This window comes from Megalobrama amblycephala, linkage group LG16 (assembly GCF_018812025.1).
Source record: "Megalobrama amblycephala isolate DHTTF-2021 linkage group LG16, ASM1881202v1, whole genome shotgun sequence".
In the NCBI taxonomy this organism is placed as follows: Eukaryota; Metazoa; Chordata; class Actinopteri; order Cypriniformes; family Xenocyprididae; genus Megalobrama; species Megalobrama amblycephala.
The window spans coordinates 43,977,176-43,997,375 of NC_063059.1; the positions used below are offsets into that span (position 1 = coordinate 43,977,176).

The window sequence follows — 20,200 nt, forward strand, 5'->3', positions numbered from 1 at the left end:
TAATGAAATGCATTTTTAATTCATGTTCACCAGAGGGCAACACAAGCCGTAATATTCATGTCATATTAAAGTCTCTTCATTATGCAATAAATTCCTGATGAATGTTAAATGATACAGAATCAGGTTTAATCATGAGAAATTCATTCGTGCATATGTTTTGACCTTGTAACCTTTAGTAATTTGGTTCACTTTTGTACAATCTGCTGCAAGCCCCGCCTCCATTTACGAGAGCCACGCCCACATCTCAATTTTTTTCGATGTTTAATTTCTTTCTGTATTTCTGCTCTCCTCTTCAGTGAGATGTTTCCCTCTGCCAGACGAGAAGGTCAGAGACGTGTTCATGATGATTGGTCTCTTCTCAGTGTGTTGACGTGTGTATGTAAACTAACCCGTGTGTTTGTCTGTACACTAGCGCACGGCTGACTGCGACCCTGAAGATGCCAGAGGCTGTGACCCACAGAAGACAGGTGAGCTGATAGTATCTCAATCAACTACTAGTCAATGTGTTATCTGAATGTTAACCTAGTTGGTCCAGCATCTTTCCTCTGACGCTGTAAGCAGTGATTGTGTGCTGGTTTTGTTCACAGATGATAATCTGAACGCTCAGGAGAGACACGAGGGTCTGCTGAGAGAATTACAGGAGCTGGCAGAACACGGTCAGTGAAACACTCGTGACACATTTATTTATGTTAGTCAGAAGGACCTTAATAAACAGGAAAATGAACAGAATCTCATCAAATATGAGACAAATTCACATTCTGCTGACAAACATGACAAGTGTGAACACAGCCTTATTGTAGTGGTGTAACGGTACATGTTATTCGTCCCAAACCATCACTGATTGATGCATACAGTCAGTCACAGACGATCCACACTCCAGTCAAGAAGGGGGCGCTTGCGGTAATGCAACACTATTTGCTAACCGCCACAACAAACATATACGTAGATATGTTTACGTGTAATCTCTCAACCGATGTTTCAACTCCATGAAAGACATCAATAAAACAGCTTGAGAATAATATCTCACGTAGCGTTACATTTACCTCAGGCAAGTCATTTAGTGTCCACAGCATATTAGTTCACTAGAGAAATTAACTCTCTAGGGGATTATTTCACTAAATATATCCACTATATTAGCTTATATATTCATTATATATTAATATATATTATATATTCATTATATATATCATTCATATTACTTTATTTGCTAACTGCATTCTCTAAATTGTAACGTTGACATGCATTCTCTGTAAAGCTGCTTTGAAACGATATGTATCGTGAAAAGCGCTATACAAATAAATGTGAATTGAATTGAATTGAATATATTTACCTGTTAGTAATGTCTTAATTATTTACAATAATTTTTAATGATTTGTTTAAATAAAATTGTCATGAAAACAAGTTATGACAGTAACTGTGAAAATGATTATATTTCAAAAATTAATTGGAGTAAAAAATTAAGTGAAAGGTAATTTTATATTTAGATTTAGAAGTTAAAAGGGACTTATAATGCTTCCTTTCACAAGATGTAATATAAGTCTCTGGTGTCTCCAGAATGTGTCTGTGAAGTTTCAGCTCAAAATACCCCCACAGATAATTTATTATAGCTTGTCAAATTTGCCCCTATTTGGGTGTGAGCAAAAACACGCCGTTTTTGTGTGTGTCCCTTTAAATGCAAATGAGCTGCTGCACCCGCCCCCTTTCCAGAAGAGGGCGGAGCTTTAACAGCTCAACAACAACAAAGCTGGAGAATCTCACGCAGCCAAAATGACGAAAGTGTTCAGCCTTACATTGTTCAAACCGGAGTCGACACTGATGGAGAGACTCAGGAAGAAGTTACAACTTTTAGACGTTTCTGAATGGTTAGTGGATAAATTGATGTAGTTGCTGTGGAGTTGATTCAACTCATCCACTAGCATGTGCCGTCATGTTCATCTTTTGTGTTGAATTGACCCTCGTTTGTGAAGCAGTCCGGCGTAAAATGACGGCATGACAACAACACTCGACTACAACAACTCTTCCTCTTCTCTAAAGCAGCTCAACATGGCCCCGCCCCCTTTGTTGTGCATTCTCGGGGCGGGGCTTATGTAAATTTTACGGTTTGTGATGTCACTATCCAGCAAGAAGCTTGTTGTAGTCCCTACCAGCTGTTTGTTGTAGTCTGCCGCTTTAAATGCTCAAGCTCTTTAAAGTCTGGCTGTCAATGTTTTTATTATTCATCAGTGGGAATAAATTGCTCTGAAAGTGATTTCAGTAATATTGTGTGAACTCTACTAATCACTTAGAGTTAGAACGCTATTTCATTAAACCTTTTAGTTATCATCCTTGGTGTGAGCGAGGCTTTAATCCAGTTATGTGAGATTAGTAAAACGCACACATCTGATACACGTCTGTTTTTCTGCAGAGAAAGAGAGAGAGAGCAAATACTCTCGCGAGACAGACGAGTATGAGCTCAACGACACATGGGAGGAGGAGGATGATGACGAGGATGAAGATGAGGAGGAAGCGATGAAAGAATAAAGAGCAGAAAGAGCGAGACCTGGATGAGGAGATCAGAGAGACGGAGATCCAGAGGAGACAAGACGAGGAGCTGGAGGAGCTGCTGAAGGAGCTGAAGAGAAAACAGCTGGAGAAGAAACGCACCAAGAGCGAGGAGGAGGAGGAGGAGAAGAGGAAGAGCGAGCTGGAGCTGATGGTGGAGAAGGAGAAGGTGGAGAAGGAGCTGAAGGAGCTGATGGCGGAGCAGATGAACGACACCGCCGGCTGGAGCAAACAGAAGGAGAAGGAGGAGAAGCAGGAGGAGCTGCAGGAGCTGGTGAGGAAGATGGAGCGCGTGAAGGAGGAAGAGAGTCCGGAGAAGGAGCCGCAGCAGAAGCGGGAGATGGAGAACGCCAGCGATGAAGCCACGAGACAGTTCGAGAGAGACGGAGAGGAAGAGGAGGACAGACAGCGTGAGGAGGAGGAGGATGAAGATGAGGTGCGTTTCTGATTCACGAACGTGTGGCATGTTTTTGCCGATGTCTATCACAGATCTAGTAGAGCTGCATGAGTTTTAATAAAATAAATATATGCGCTGTGTGTTCAGAGTGAAGCGCAGCTCTGTGTTCATTTACATGCGTGTTTTCAGCGGCTCAGATGCCATAGAAAATAAGACAGACCGCAATTATTACAGTACAATTGTACTGTAGAATAAAATATTATATTATTGTTCTTAAATGTTAAAGTACTAATATTTCTTTAGTTCATATTTTTATGTCATTTAAAAAATGTAATGATAGTATTATACACTGGCAGTTAAAAGTTTGGATTAATTATTTTTTTAAATGTTTTTAAAAGAGTCTGTTCTGCTTACCAAGGCTGCGAATACAAAAATACAGTAAAAATTTTGAAATATTATTGAAATGTAAAACAGCAGTTTTCTATGTGAATATATAGTAACATGTAATTTATTTCTGTGATCAAAGCTGAATTTTCAGCATCATTACTCCAGAAATCTCTTCAGAAATCATTCTAATATGATGATTTGATGCTCAAGAAACATTTATGATTATTATCAATGTTGAAAACGGTTCATAATTTTGTGGAAAAATAATAAAATGAATTAAAAAAATATATATTTAGTCTAACTTTTAAGTCTATATGTGACCCTGGACCACAAAACCAAGTCATAAGGGTCATTTTTTTTAAATTTGAGATTTATACATCATATGAAAAATAATCTTTCCATTGATGTATGGTTTATTAGGATAGGACAATATTTGGCCAAGAATATTTGAAAATCTGGAATCTGAGGGTGCAAAAAAAATCTAAATATTGAGAAAATCCTTTAAAGTTGTCCAAATGAAGTCCTTAGCAATGTATATCCACTCACAAAAGTAAAGTTTTGATATATTTACGGTAGGAAATTTACTAAATATCCTTCATGGAACATGATCTTTACTTAATATTCTAATGATTTTTGGCATAAAAGAAAAAAAATGATAATTTTGACTGGTTTTGTGGTCACATATAGACTTTATATAGACTTTAAAAACTAATAATACATGAAAACAACAACAAAAAAAACTTTAAAAACAAAATATATGAAAAAATTACTAAAACTTTAACAAATTAAAATGAAAACAGAAAACATAGAAAATACTAGACTATAATAATGTCCTCAATGATAGTAAAATAAACACAACAGCTGCTTGATTTCAAATAATATTTTAGCAGAAACTGGGAGTATTATATATTAAAATAATTAACCATGATTAGTTTTGTGATTTTTAAAGGTTTCAAGAATGTTATCTTCTTCAATTTAAAACAAAGTTATTAAGGAAAATCTCTATAATTTATTATTATTTTATAATACTATACAAATACAATTTTTTAAAGCATTTTAGTGTAGATTAGAGTTTGATTATTTCAAATATATTAATAATCATTACTTATATATTCATTATATTTATCTGTTAGTAATGTCTTTAATTATTTACAATAATTTTTAATGATTTTTTTTTAAATAAAATTGTCATGAAAACAAGTTATGACAGTAACTGTGAAAATCAGTATATTTCAAAAATGATTTGGAGTAAAAAAAATAAGTGAAAGGTAATTTTATAATTAGATTTAGAAGTTAAATGGGACCTATAATGCCTCTTTCACAAGATGTAATATAAGTCTCTGGTGTCTCCAGAATGTGTCTGTGAAGTTTCATCTCAAAAGTACTTTTTGGTCATCTTGAGGTCCCTTACAGGCCGCCTGGATAAGAACTGTGTTTTACTGCTAAAAGTTTATTTATGAGTGCATTAACAAAACATGTGCTGAATTCATGAACTCTCTCTCTGTCTCTCGTTCAGGAGCTGCTGGAGATCGAAGCTGAACTGAGGAAAGTGGCAGCGCAGCTACATGAACTTCGCAGGGGTTAAACACACACACACTCATGCATAAATAAAGTCATTATAATGAGATGAAACGCTCAGAATAACACATAATGTATGTAACCTCATAGAGGCGGTGCATTCGTCAGGCTTCACTATTTTAATTCAGAAATGTAATTCCCATCAGACTAAAACGCACAACTGGACGAGCCAAACTGTCACACCAGTCACGCATCACAAGCCACGCCCCTAATCCATCGCACATGAATATTCATACTTGTCATTTGAATATTTAAACATATTGTAATGCAATACTGCAGTGAGTGGTACGATTAACTCGATATAATAAGACAAACGTGCACATATGATGAAGTAATAATGTGATTTGTGCTCTTGACTGTTACTGTATATGTATAATCTCTGAAACATTCTGCTGTGTTTTATACGCTCATGTGAACATGGCTGAGAACTGTTATGACACACTGAGACTGTTCTGGGATCAGAACACCAGTCCGCTTCCTGTTGATCACCAAATATTCAGGATATCACAGGTGTGTTTGATTTAATAAGTGTGTTGCAGAGAACAATCGTGAGTGTGTGTAAGGTGTGTGTGTGTGTGTGTGTGTTAGACAGGAAGCGTCAGTGTTCTTTCCCTGCATGTTGCACTTTCCTGAAAGCAGCCAATGAGAGCAGGTCTGATCACAGACTCCGCCCACACACACACACATTGTTGTTACTGATAATATTTAACTGATTTGAGAGGAAAGAAACATATGGAAGCTTGTTTCCGCAACGGAATAAAAAATAAAAACAGTATTTGCGACCTTTTATCTCACAATTCTGCCTGTAAACTCAGAACTGTGAAGTATAAAGTCACAATTATCCTTTATTATTTTTTTAAGCTTCCACAGAAACCAGCAATAAGAGAAAGAGGAGCTGTTATGTCTGATGAATACATGCAGCGCTGACCGCAGAATGAATCTAATATTCATTTTGAATGTAAACAAAGAGTAGCTGAAGATATATAAACAATACAGTCGAAAGAATAGTTCTGTGTCTTTAATATTTGACTTGATATTGTTTAATAAAGAGCTGTTGACTGAACGCACAGCTGTCTCTGAGTCTTTCTGATGTGTTAGTCCCCTGTTAGTGGGTGGATATATTAACAGGGTCCCCGCGGATCCTTAAAAAGTCTTAAATACAAATTTCGGTTTTTAAGGCCTAAAAAAGTCTTAAATTGTATGGAATGTCTTGAATTTTCGCAAGGGAGGTATTAAATTCCGTATGGGACCGAGCGAGTGAAATGTCTCCGTCCGGTTTTGTGTATTTTTAGACGCAATTTTATAACTGACCAGCGTACCTTGAGGTCTTAAATATTTTTCGTAGCATTACCGCAAAACTTTCTATAGTCTGACAGACCCAATGACTGACTGATCATTGGACAGAAGGTTTTTTTTTGTCGCGGTAGTTATTGCGTTGCGTCATCAGAGAGAATTGAGGTAGCAGGCAGCCTTATTAGGTAAGTGCAAATGTAATGATTTATGGCTCGAGAAAGATGAATTCTCTTGGTGGTTAAGGCCGGTGCCGGTAAATGTCTACGAGGCAAACTGCAACGTTTGTAGAAAATGTTTTAAACTGGGTACAATGGGCATTAAAGCGGTACGCACACGCCGAGCATCTAATGGATCTTTTGCGGTAATGCGACTGAATATATACGGACTTCCGTTTTTTTAGGTCTAAAATCATGACGCATGTGAATCATGCAGGTCAGTAAGATGTTTTATATGTTTTATGCATGTTATGTTTTATGTTTTAATACGTCAACGACGGAATGGTCCAGCGCCGCGCGGCGCCATCTGCAGGACAAAGGTCAGCAAAGACGTAGGAATATCTGATGAGAGCTGTACACGGATACACATTTTTAAATAAATCTCTTGTGTGTCAAAGCGACTGCAAGTGATTTTCGGTGCTGGAAATCCATATATCCTTTGCTGAAACAAACTCGTCATGGAGAGCGCAGCTCATGGTTGCTTAGTAACGGCAGACGCTACCGCAGCGCCCGAGCGCTTTGGAAAGGAGAAAGTGGCGCCGACGCGTTTTCCATGCGTTTTTAGACGCGACATATGAACGGTCCCTAAAAGAGTTCAAATGGGTCAACGCGTGGTGAGAATTTAATATATAATTTGCAACGGCTGTGATGTAATTATATAAAAAATGACGCGTCTGACGCGCTGCATGTTTGCTGTAACAGACAGTGGTGTGTTTTCATTTTCGATTCACTGTAAATGCTACTTTGTTTGTGACGTTTAAATTTGGATTTGGGAATGCAACATTCGTCATTAGAATTGTTTATAATACTGTTGTTTACAAAGAGAAGTTTCAGTGTCACATGATTCTTCAGAAATGTTGATTTGCTGCTCAAGAAACATTCACTATTTATATTATCAGTGTTAAAATGCAGTTTTTGCTGCTTAACTTTTGTGGCAGGATTTAAAAAATAGAAAAATTTATACTTTAATTCGTCATACTTTAAAGTGATAAAGTGAGTGAAGACATTAAAAATGTTACAGAATATTTCTATTTAATAAATGCTTTAATAAATAATATATTTGATAAATACATGTAATAATTTCAAATAAATGCTGTTCATTGAACTTTCTGTTTTTCAAAGAAAACTAACAAATCACCATTTCCACAAAAATCTGAAGCAGCACAACTGTTTTCAACATTGATAATAATTAGAAATGTTTCTTGAGCATCAAATCAAATTGTAATGATTTCTGAAGGATCATGTGACACTGAAGACTGGAGTAATGATGCTGAAAATGATCACAGGAATAAATTACATTTTATAAAATACATATTTTTATAAAATATAGAAAACTTTTTTTTATTTGTAAGAATATTTCACAATGTTGCTATTTGTGCTGTATTTTTGATCAAATAAATGCGGCCCTGGTGAGCAGAAGGGACTTTTTGATTTTTAAAATCAATAATTGTTTCCAAACTTTTCGCAGGTACTTTAATAATAACAATTCTATTAATACATTTGATATATTATATAATATTAATTATTATCATGATTATTAAATGCTGCTTTTTAATTTTACAGAACAATAATATGCATTATTACAATATATGACATATCTTTTAATGTGATAAATATATATTATTTTTAAAAAAAAGGTGCCGGGCGTGGCTTGGGTGCAGGGTCAGACTTTCCTGCTTTTTTTTTATCTCTAGCTGATCAGTGTTTCCATCGCAGGTTTGGTCTTAAATTTCATGAAAGGTGGTATTAAAAAGGTCTTAAAAAGTCTTAAATTTAACTTGTTCATATCTGCAGATACCCTGTATTAAGTGAACATTTTGTCCTCAAAGTCACAGGACTTAAAGGATCTGCTGCTAACATCTTGGTGCAGATACCACAGCACACCTTCAGGGGTCTAGAGGAGTCCATGCCTTAATGGGTCAGGGCTGTTTTAGTAGCAACACAATATTAGGAAGGTGGTGATAATGTTATTATGCCTGATCGATGTAGTTTGTAACTGTATTTATTGTTGATGTAAAAAATGACATCTCTTAAACAGTGCCACTGCAAGCTCCGCCCTCAGCTCCTTCACCATGGCAACCACTGCATTGAGTGAATCGCTGAGTTTGAATCAAATCCTAAACGACTCCTTAAGATTGTCTAAATGAGGTAAAGCTTCATTTAAATAACAAAGAAATATCACAAAACACTTTTATTTATTTATTTTATTTATTTTTTTTACCATTATTGCATTCTATGTTTTTTTTTATGAAGCCATGTAAAAAAAAAAAAACATGGTACATTACAAAGTATCATGGTTTTATCCCAGCTAACATGGAACATTCTCAATACTTTGCTAATGTTCTGTCAAGGTTCTTCCAACACTAATAGAGAATAAGTTCATGTTATCTGGTCTTTAATAATGATCTCAAAACGTTAGCACAAAAAGGAACGTGTTATTTCTGAAATGTTGTCTAACATTTTTTAAACGTTTCGGAACGTTCAGAGAACATTAATAAAAATAACGGTTCCATCATGTTTGCAGAATGATGCAATGTTTCATAAAAAAAATTACATTTTGGAACGTTCAGAGAACTTTCAAAAAATAACGTTTCCATAGTTTGAAAAATGATGCAATATTTCGTAAAAAATGATGTTTTGGAACGTTCAGAGAACATTCAAAAAATAACGAATGATGCAATGTTTCATAAAAAAATTACGTTTTGGAATGTTCAGAGAACATTAAAAAAAAATAACGTTTCCATAGTTTGAATAATGATGCAATGTTTCGTAAAAAATGACATTTTGGAACGTTCAGAGAACATTCAAAAAATAACGAATGATGCAATGTTTCATAAAAAAATTACGTTTTGGAATGTTCAGAGAACATTCAAAAAATAACGTTTCCATAGTTTGAAAAATAATGCAATGTCTCATAAAAAATGACGTTTCAGAATGTTCGAGAACATTCAAAAAATAACGAATGATGCAATGTTTCATAAAAATTACGTTTTGCAATGTTCAGAGAACATTCAAAAAATAACGTTTCCATAGTTTGCAGAATGATGCAATGTTTCATAAAAAATACGTTTTGGAACGTTCAGAGAACATTCAAAAAATAAAATTTCCATAGTTTGAAAAATGATGCAATGTTTCGTAAAAAATTACATTTCGGAACGTTAAGAGAACATTCTAAAAATAACGTTTCCATATTTTAAAAATGATGCAATGTTTCATAAAAAATTAAGTTTCATAGCATTCAGAGAACATTCAAAAAATAACATTTCCATAGTTTGAAAAATGATGCAATGTTTCGTAAAAAAATTACGTTTCGGAACGTTCAGAAATTTTTAAAAAAAATAACATTTCCATAGTTTGAAAAATGATGCAATGTTTCGTAAAAAATTACGTTTCGGAGCGTCCAGAGAACATTCAAAAAATAACATTTCCATAGTTTGAAAAATTATGCAATGTTTCGTAAAAAAGTACATTTCGGAATGTTCAGAGAACATTCTAAAAATAACGTTTCCATATTTTAAAAATGATGCAATGTTTCGTAAAAAATTAAGTGTCGGAACGTTCAGAATTTTTTTTAAAAAAATAACATTTCCATAGTTTGAAAAATTATGCAATGTTTCGTAAAAAATTACGTTTCGGAGCGTCCAGAGAACATTCAAAAAATAACATTTCCATAGTTTGAAAAATTATGCAATGTTTCGTAAAAAAATACGTTTCGGAGCGTCCAGAGAACATTCAAAAAATAACATTTCCATAGTTTGAAAAATTATGCAATGTTTCGTAAAAAAATACGTTTCGGAACGTTCAGAGAACATTAAAAAAAAATAACATTTCCATAGTTTGAAAAATTATGCAATGTTTCGTAAAAAAATACGTTTCGGAGCGTCCAGAGAACATTCAAAAAATAACATTTCCATAGTTTGAAAAATTATGCAATGTTTCGTAAAAAAATACGTTTCGGAACGTTCAGAGAACATTAAAAAAAAATAACATTTCCATAGTTTGAAAAATGATGCAATGTTTCGTAAAAAATTACGTTTCGGAGCGTCCAGAGAACATTCAAAAAATAACATTTCCATAGTTTGAAAAATTATGCAATGTTTCGTAAAAAAATACGTTTCGGAACGTTCAGAGAACATAAAAAAAAAATAACATTTCCATAGTTTGAAAAATGATGCAATGTTTCGTAAAAAATTACGTTTCGGAGCGTCCAGAGAACATTCAAAAAATAACATTTCCATAGTTTGAAAAATTATGCAATGTTTCGTAAAAAAATACGTTTCGGAGCGTCCAGAGAACATTCAAAAAATAACATTTCCATAGTTTGAAAAATGATGCAATGTTTCGTAAAAAAATACGTTTCGGAACGTTCAGAGAACATTCAAAAAATAACGTTTCCATAGTTTGAGAAATTATGCAATGTTTCGTAAAAAAATACGTTTCGGAACGTTCAGAGAACATTAAAAAAATAACGTTTCCATAGTTTGAAAAATTATGCAATGTTTCATAAAAAATGACGTTTCTGAACGTCCAGAGAACATTCAGAAATAACGTTTTCATAACTTAGACTAATGGGAACGTTAGCAAAACTTGAACGTTTCTTATGTTAGCTGGGTACCATGTGAAAATCCGTCACATTTATCATATAAATATGCAGATGTAGTTTGTTAAATGTAATAGAATTTCCGAGCAAATCGTTGTGAGGTGAATGTGTGCGAGTCTCAGGTGTGTGTGTGTGTGTGTGTGTGTGTGAGTTCATGTTCCTCGTCGAGTTTAATGACGCGATGGAATGAAAGAGAAAGTGAAAGTCTCAAATCGCTTATTCACTCTCAACTCGACGCACTTCTCAACACATTCGACCTGCAGCATCGCGAATTTGACTGGATTGAGCTGCTAAAGTCACTAAAGTGTGTTTATAATCATGTCTCGAGGTTCAAATGCTGGGTTTGATCGACACATCACCATATTCTCACCTGAGGGCCGATTATATCAAGTCGGTAAGAGACTCACCATTTTATAAGCCATTATTCCGGTTTTCATCAAGTATTAAAGTATTATAGATGCCTTCAGCTCATGTTTACTGGACTAATGCAGCGTTTTTGCACTGTTGGTGACAGATTAATGAATGAATAATTGTGCGGAATGCACGTGTAATCGAAATCTTTTCGTCATAATCAAATGTATATTTTCCGACATTAAAGTAGGTCCAGGAGTCATTAAGGTCACACTTCATCTTCATTAGTCACTATAAATCATCATCTCCAGAAACACACTTCTTAAAGAGTTCTTCCAAACTAATAAAAACATGTTCTAAGAATGTTTTGCTAACGTTCCCATTAAGTTTTTAAAGTGTTATTTCTGAACGTTCAAAACGTCCAGTTTTGTTTAGAACATTCCATTTTGCAAACATTATATGAATGTTACTTTTGAATGTTCTCTGAACGTTCTGAAACAAGTAGTAACATTTAAAAAATGTTACAAATTCTGTTCCAGGACGTTCCATTACCTGACGTTTAAATGTTTTGAGAACGTTATTAAAGACTTCAAATGAACATTCTGTTAACGTTACTGGAAGAACGTTTGCTACAGTTCTGAGAGCATTAGCTGTAGGTCTGCTGCATGTTATGTTGATGTGATGTTGAATGTGTTGGACAGAATATGCCTTCAAAGCCATCACTCAGAGCGGCCTGACCTCGGTGGGCATCAGAGGGACGGACTGTGCGGTGGTCGTCACACAGAAGAAAGTTGCGGTAATGAACACTCCTGAAGATCAGAGTCTGGAGTGTTTAATCTTGTTTATTTCAGTCTGTCTGGTTAACTCCTGGACAAGCGTTAAGCGTCTTAAAGCATTTCTGAGTGTTTCTAAATCTGCAGAGATGCTGCGATGCTCTTAAATTACGCTGAGCTGTGTGTGTGTGTGTGTGTGTGTGTGTGTGTGTCTGACTCTTTCTGTTTCTCGTGTGCAGGACAAACTCTTGGATGCATCGACAATGACAAACATGTTCCGTCTCACTCCACGGATTGGATGCGTCATGACTGGACATTACGGTGTGTGTCTCCTCTCACATTATATGTTAAAGGGTTAGTTCACCGAAAAAAAAAAAATGAAAATTCTGTCATTAATTACTCACCCTCGTGTCGTTCCACACCTGTAAGACCTTCGTTCATCTTCAGAACACAAATGAAGATATTTTTGATGAAATCCGATGGCTCAGTGAGGCCTGCATAGCCAGCAATGTCATTTCCTCTCTCAAGATCCATTAATGTACTAAAACATATTTAAATCAGTTCTTGTGAGTACAGTGGTTCAATAGTAATATTATAAAGCGACAAGAATATTTTTGGTGCAGCAAAAAAACAAAATAATGACTTATTTAGTGATGGCCGATTTGGAAAACACTGCTTCAGGAAGCTTCGGAGCGTTATGAATCAGTTTGTGTCGAATCAGCGGTTCGGAGCGCCAAAGTCACGTGATTTCAGCAGTTTGGCAGGTTTGACACACGATCCGAATCATGATTCGAACACAAAAGATTCATAACACTCCGAAGCTTCCTGAAGCAGTGTTTTGAAATCGGCCATCACTAAATAAGTCATTATTTTGTTTTTTTTTAGCCATCGGATTTCATCAAAAATATCTTAATTTGTGTTCTGAAGATGAACGAAGGTCTTACAGGTGTGGAACGACATGAGGATGAGTAATTAATGACAGAATTTTCATTTTTGGGTGAACTAAACCTTTAATTACTCTCCCTCATGCCATTCTACACCAGTTAGGCCCTTGTTCATCTTCAGAACACAAATTAAGATATTTATGATGAAATCCAAGAGTGGTTTTTTTTAGCTTCCATTGAAAGCAATAAAATTACCACATTCAAGGTCCAGAAAAGACATCATTAAAACCTTAATGTTACGAAGAGACAATAATACTTTTTGTGTGCAAAAACAAAACAAAAATAACTTAAAGGTGCCCTTGATTCAAAAATTGAATTTATCTCGGCATAGTTGAATAACAAGAGTTCATTACATGGAAATGACATACAGTGAGTCTCAAACCCCATTGTTTCCTCCTTCTTATATAAATCTCATTTGTTTAAACGACCTCCGAAGAACAGGCGAATCTCAACATAACACCAACTGTTACGTAACAGTCGGGGTGAACGCCCCAATATTTGCATAATGCCAGCCCACGTTCCCAACAATTATCAAAGGGATTACACAAGGGCAGCCAGTATTAACGTCTGGATCTGTGCACAGCTGAATCATCAGACTAGGTAAGCAAGCAAGAACAATAGCGAAAAATGGCAGATGGAGCAATAATAACTGACATGATCCATGATATCATGATATTTTTAGTGATATTTGTAAATTGTCTTTCTAAATGTTTCGTTAGCATGTTGCTAATGTACTGTTAAATGTGGTTAAAGTTACCATCGTTTCTTACTGTATTCACGGAGACAAGACTGTCATTATTTTCATTTTTTAAACACTTGCAGTCTGTATAATTCATAAACACAACTTCATTCTTTATAAATCTCTCCAACAGTGTAGCATTAGCCGTTAGCCACGGAGCCCAGCCTCAGATTCACTCAGAATAAAACTTTTAACATCCAAATAAATAATTTACTCACGTAATTCGAAGCATGCATACAGCATGCATGACGAACATCTTGTAAAGATCCATTTGAGGGTTATATTAGCTGTGTGAACTTTGTAAATGCGCTGTAATATAGTTCAGCTCGTGAGGCAGGGGGCACGCGTCTTAAAGGGGCGGCGTCGAGTGTAAATCAGTGCATTGTTAATGATGCCCCAAAATAGGCAGTTAAAAAAATTAATTTAAAAAAATCTATGGGGTATTTTGAGCTGAAACTTCACAGACACATTCGGGAGACACCTTAGACTTATATTACATCTTGTGAAAGAACGTTCTTGGGCACCTTTAATTCAACAAATTCGTCTCTCCCCTGTCAGACTCGTACGCAGTTGACGCAGTGAACGCAATTCAGCTCTTCTGTGTTTACGTCCGAATTCTGACTCATTATTGTCCAGCTTCTGCGTCAGCATCACACACATGCGTTGTGCTGCTCATGTGACCAGCGTTTGAATTTAGAACACGGAAGCGCTGCAATGAAAATAGTGTAGCAGAATGACGGGAGAAATGAATTTTTTGAGTAAAGTCATTATTTTTGTTTTTTTTTGCACGCAAAAAGTATTCTCGTCTCTTCATAACATTAAGGTTGAACCACTGCAGTCACATTACTGTTTTAACAATGTTTTTACTTCTTTTCTGGACCTTTAATGTGGTAATTTCGTTGCTTTCAATGGAGGATAAAAAAAAGTCTTTGGATTTCATCAAAAATATCTTAATTTGTGTTCTTAAGATGAATGAAGGTCTTACAGGTGTGGAACAGCATGAGGGTGAGTAATTAATGACAGAAATTTCATTTTTGGGTGAACTAACCCTTTAAGTCACTCTATTTCTGTAACACTTTATACAATCCAGATTGTTTCAAAGCAGCTTCACAGTGAAAATAACAGAATCAATGATGCAAACTCCATCAAATATGAGACAAATTCACATTCTGCTGTAAAGCAACTTTAAATAAACCATAGAGTCATTCAGATCAATGTTGATTCAGTTCAATAACTGTGTCAGGATGTTTACATCCACCTATTTTTATGTGAATTTTGGGATATTTGTAAACACTGGATGGAAACACCAAGATGCACATATAAAAAAATTAGTTTGGATCATCTTAGTATTCGATAAGAATAAACTACGATGGAAACACATTTACTGAATAAATCCCTCAATAAACTCATGTGGCTTTGCCTCAGCAGAGGCTGTGATTGGATAACTGTACTAAACAGTGGACAAATCGCATCGCAGCATCTCAAATGCTGGTTTGGTGGTTCTGAAAGTCAAAGTCTGTCATCAGAATGATTTGGTTGAATTCCCTCCAGAACCGTCTCACACGAATGCGTTCACAAACACCAGCATCAGAACACAAGATCACATGACAGCGTTTATTGTGTTTCATCTGACGCTCTGAGACTAAACTAATTTATGATGGAGGAAAAAAAGAGCCAACTTCCATTTTTATTACTGAGATTTTGCACCAGAAAGTGACTGAATTTTGTTCTCTTGAACACATGGGATGGAAACGCTGCTTTATTCGCAAATGTTTTATGCCAAATTCCAATTTTGCACACGTTAAATTCACAACTTTGGATGGAAACATAGCCATTGTTGCAAAGCCAAAGTCAGCTGCTGTTACAGAAAGACAATAGTGTTGATGTTGCAGAGTTCAATCCATTATTAAAACGTGTATTTGTGTGTGTTTGTAGCTGACAGCCGTTCTCAGGTTCATCGCGCTCGTGTGGAGGCCGGCGAGTGGAAGTATAAGTTCGGTTACGACATCACAGCGGACATGTTGTGTCGGCGTATCGCGGATCTCTCGCAGGTTTACACGCAGAACGCAGAGATGAGGCCGCTCGGCTGCTGTGAGTGTGTTCGTCCACACAGACTCAAATAATCAGTCGCTTCTGCAGTGTTTGTGATCCTGTCTGTGATTCAGGCATGATGCTGATCGCCATGGACCCTCAGATGGGACCCATGCTCTACAAATGCGACCCGGCCGGGTATTTCTGCGGGTTCAGGGCCACGAGCGTCGGCACCAAACACACGGAGGCCAACAGCTATCTGGAGAAGAAGCTGAAGAAACAGCCTGAGCTGACGTTCAGCAGGACCGTAGAGGTGTGAGACACAATTACGTAGTGCTTTAAGCAATACAGATTCATTCACAGTAATAAAGTTTGGATGAAGTCTCTTCTGCTCACCAGGGCTGCATTTATTTGATCAAAAATGCAGTAAAATTGTGAAAAATTCTTACAATGTGAAATATCTGTTTTCTATGTGAATATATAGTAAAGTGTAATTTATTCCTGTGATCAAAGCTGAATTTTCAGCATCATTACTCCAGTCTTCAGTGTCACATGATCCTTCAGAAATCATTCTGATATGATGATTTGCTGCTCAAGAAACATTTATGATTATTATCAGTGTTGAAAACACAACAATAAGCAATGGAATTACATATCATCAAAATATTAGGCCACAGAAAAACACCACTGAATCATAATCATGCATTAAACAGAGTGCTGTATATTAATAATAATGGTTGTTTGTCAGCAGTGTGTTGACTGAATATTGCAATGCTCACTTTTGTCCTCTAGATGGCGATCTCGTGTTTGTCTACTGTGCTTTCCATGGACTTCAAAAGCACTGAGCTGGAAGTGGCTGTTGTGACCAAGGAAAACCCTAAATTCAGGTACAGAGAGAGAAAGAAGCATCAGACATCAAACATTCACTTCACAAGAAAATACAATAAAAGCTTCTGCTGAAGGAATGAATGTAAACATATTTATAGAGAACATCTGTCTGTGTGTTTCAGGACTCTGACAGAAAAAGAGATCGAGGATCATCTGATAGCGATATCAGAGAGAGAATAACCTTCAGGTTTCCACGTTTTTATAGAATCCACTGAAATGAAGCGCCTTCATCTGGCGTTTGCTCGTTTCTCAGCTCATAGTTTTACACTGAATTTGATACAGATTATATTTGGTGTCTGTCACTTGGTGAAAGACAAACTCTCAGTATGTAAGCCACCAGACAGTCAAATAATTCTCAAATAAACATGGTTTTGTCAGTCTAAGTCATTGAGTAATATTCAATTTCTTCTTTAATTAAAATAATACATTGATTTCTTTCATTGTGTGCTTTCATCGTTCTCCAGCAGGTGGCGTCATTTATTCACTAAATTATTTACTCCTTCAGTATTGTATCTTCACACAACTTTGATTTTTTACTTTAATTACTTGGACACACACTAGGGTGGCCAATATAGAGTTTTTAAGATCTATCGATGTATTTTCTAAAGCAATATAGATTGAGACTATATCATTTATATCTATATAGCCTGATGTCACATTGCTTGCTCTGAATCAGAGCTCGATTTCACCAGGTGAACTAAAAGCAGACTGCACACAAACTGTCCAATTCAGAGCTGAATCATGGCTATACGCACAGAACATGTCAAAGAAATGAAACCAGACACCTTGTAATCACTGTTGGCTTTGCTTACATGATGGATTATCATACATCTTACAAGTTATTTTGGCAAAAATGACATGTGACCAAATTCAAGGTTATTTTGGCTAGCAGTGGGTTACTCATAGCCGGACTGTATCGGGTCTAAAGTTAAACTTGACATTGAAATGACGGTTATTGCTTGCAGGGTACTCTCATAATTCATATTAAAGGTATCGACACATTTTTTTCATAACTTCTGACACAGATTAAGACACAACTATGACTATAAGTCTCTCAGAATAAAATGGAGGTCAAATACTGAAGTTTGAGTCTTAGATCTTTTTAATGATGTACATTAACTTTGAACTGATTTAAACATGTATAAATCCAGTGTGTCAGTGTCCTGGTGAAGGTTAACAGGTTAAGGATAGGCATGTGACGGTATCAAATTTTCATGTTGCGATTAATTGCTGAAGCTTTTATCACAGTATACGGTATTATCACGATATTGAAATAAGTTGCAAAAAAAAAAGTGTTGTGATAGTATAACAAGTTTAAGAACTCTTTTTGTAATAAAAAAAAAAACTCTGAATGTTTAAATACAATAATACAATACACACACCAAAAATATATAAAGTAAAATTTTCAAACAGATTAAAGTGCAAAAGAATTGGGCTATAAAGAACAACAGGAAACACTTTACAATAAGGTCTTATTATTTAATGCATTAACTAAGATTGAGAAGCTACATTTGTTACAGAAAGTATTATTTTTTGTTAATGTTAGTTAAGAAACACAACTGATCATTGTAAGTTTTATCTCCGCTCCATTAAATAAGTTCTTTTGATTTTAGTAATGCTATTAAACAGTAACTAACAAATTAACATTAACTAAGAATAATTAATGCTTAATATAAGTATTTTTCATTGTCAGTTTGGTAATAATGAATTAACATGTTAACTAATGAAGCTGTACATCTCAAAGTTTTACTGAACAATAACAATCAGAGCATTTCTAATCATGTTGTAGTCCAGATTAAAATATAAAAATGTTTAAGTTTGAAAATAAATAGCCTATTAAGTCTTTAAGTATTAAGTATTTGGTGCTGTGATGAACAACATTGAGATTACAAACAAATTAATGTCTGTTTGAAGCTTTTTAAAACTTTACTAGCATAGCTGCTTTGTTTGCGGGGTTTCCGGGGTAACCGCTGCATTTCTGCTGTTCCATCAGCACCCTCTGCTGTCAGAGAGTGAACACGCACTTTCTTTAAGCGCATGGTCTCATGCAGGGGTGAGTTTCCCGAAAGCATCGTTAGCCAACTATGGTCGTAAGTCCCATTGAACTCTATTGGTAATGGCAGAACTTGCGACCATAGTTCGCTTTGGGAAACGCACCCCAGGTTGTTTTTTTTTTACATCTGAGCGTGTGTCCCTTTGACGCAGAATACAGCCGTGTTGTGCAGTTTACGGTTGATGATGGGGAAAGTATTCTTAAATGCATTATAAAAATTAATTATTTGCAATTAAAATTATTATTTACATTATTTTGAAGTGCCCCCGATAACAATATTGTGCATATATCGCATTACCAAATATCGGCCCGTTAGTTAAGGAGTTCTGTGTTTCAGAGCTTGAATACAAAGATTTGATGTTTTGAAGTTGTAAGTAAATTATCTGTGACAGTATTATTTATATGTAATTTATTAATAATTCACCATTTCTTTTTTCCAAAAATATCTTAGGTTTTTCCACCATGCTCAAGCCACTTCCTTCTGGAGCAAATTAAAGCAGCTTTTGCCTTTACTTCATAATGTTCATTTAAATCCCCTTTGTAATTTGATGATATTTTCAGCTTCTTCCTCTGTTTAATCTGTTTTATCACATCGGACACCAAACTCTTGGATGATGTCTTGTATCTACATACATGATATATCTATACATCAAGTCTTAAATTATTACATAACCCAGAAACAATCTTGTTACTAACATCATCTTTTACACCTTTGTGAGGCCATCTATCTCAGTTATGTGGGACACATTATAATCACCCCCAAGTATAATTTTGTCATTCATGTGTTTAGTTGACAGGTCTGCAGTTTGAGAATAGCGACCCCTGCTGATCTATTTGAAAAACAGATATGACTCAAGAAAATGTCCCACTGACTCTTCCAAAAACTGTGATCAGCCCTTCAACTGTGTGATTTCTTGTAATAAATAAAAATCAGCCCTTTTATCTTTCAAGAAATCTTCAAGATCTTTCTTCTTTTATTTATATTGTGGATTAACCTAACAGAGAAATAATGAAAAAGTCAGGATTAGAAATAGCTTGAACAATTACTGCACCTTGGTTTATAAGCATCGATTCAGGGTTAACCCCTCAATGTTTATGAACATGAACTTATTAAAAAAATTCTATATATTTTCTATATTGAAGGTGAAGGAGAGGGGGTGATAAACTGTCCATGGCATGCTAAAATTTGCTGTTAACAACAAATTTGATGTTAACAACGTGCCAATTCAAGTTAGCAGTATTATCATGTTAGCAACATGTAAAATCATGTCAGAAAAATGCTAAATCATGCTAACATGTTAACTCATACTAGCATTGTGCTAAATCATGTTAGCAACTACTAATGTATTACAATACATTACATTTATATTAGGGTGACCAAACGTCCTGTTTTCCCAGGACATGTCCTGG

General features: G+C 35.4%; 2 protein-coding genes across 2 annotated transcripts; both read left to right on the plus strand.

Annotated features, from left to right (window-relative positions):
- The first annotated feature begins 2,518 nt into the window (after positions 1-2,518).
- On the plus strand, positions 2,519-5,966 carry LOC125249089 (parathymosin-like). Its single transcript, XM_048161291.1, has 2 exons — positions 2,519-2,977; positions 4,842-5,966. Exons 1-2 carry the CDS (start codon positions 2,693-2,695, stop codon positions 4,908-4,910), a joined length of 354 nt encoding a protein of 117 aa, XP_048017248.1. The 5' UTR covers positions 2,519-2,692; the 3' UTR covers positions 4,911-5,966.
- A 5,210-nt stretch (positions 5,967-11,176) lies between these two features.
- On the plus strand, positions 11,177-17,120 carry psma6l (proteasome 20S subunit alpha 6, like). Its single transcript, XM_048161289.1, has 7 exons — positions 11,177-11,405; positions 12,064-12,158; positions 12,375-12,456; positions 15,754-15,909; positions 15,984-16,162; positions 16,642-16,736; positions 16,860-17,120. The coding sequence occupies exons 1-7, from the start codon at positions 11,330-11,332 to the stop codon at positions 16,915-16,917; spliced, it is 741 nt and encodes a 246-aa protein (XP_048017246.1). The 5' UTR covers positions 11,177-11,329; the 3' UTR covers positions 16,918-17,120.
- The last annotated feature ends 3,080 nt before the right edge of the window (positions 17,121-20,200 follow it).

Excerpts from the sequence above, each read along its gene's own strand:
- LOC125249089 (XM_048161291.1), top strand. The coding sequence starts at position 2,693 with ATGGTGGAGAAGGAGAAGGTGGAGAAGGAGCTGAAGGAGCTGATGGCG. Across the intron at positions 2,978-4,841 it reads AGGAGGAGGATGAAGATGAG|GAGCTGCTGGAGATCGAAGC; the intron begins GTGCGTTTCTGA and ends TCTCTCGTTCAG.
- psma6l (XM_048161289.1), top strand. The coding sequence starts at position 11,330 with ATGTCTCGAGGTTCAAATGCTGGGTTTGATCGACACATCACCATATTC. Across the intron at positions 16,163-16,641 it reads CGTTCAGCAGGACCGTAGAG|ATGGCGATCTCGTGTTTGTC; the intron begins GTGTGAGACACA and ends TTTGTCCTCTAG. Across the intron at positions 16,737-16,859 it reads AAGGAAAACCCTAAATTCAG|GACTCTGACAGAAAAAGAGA; the intron begins GTACAGAGAGAG and ends TGTGTGTTTCAG.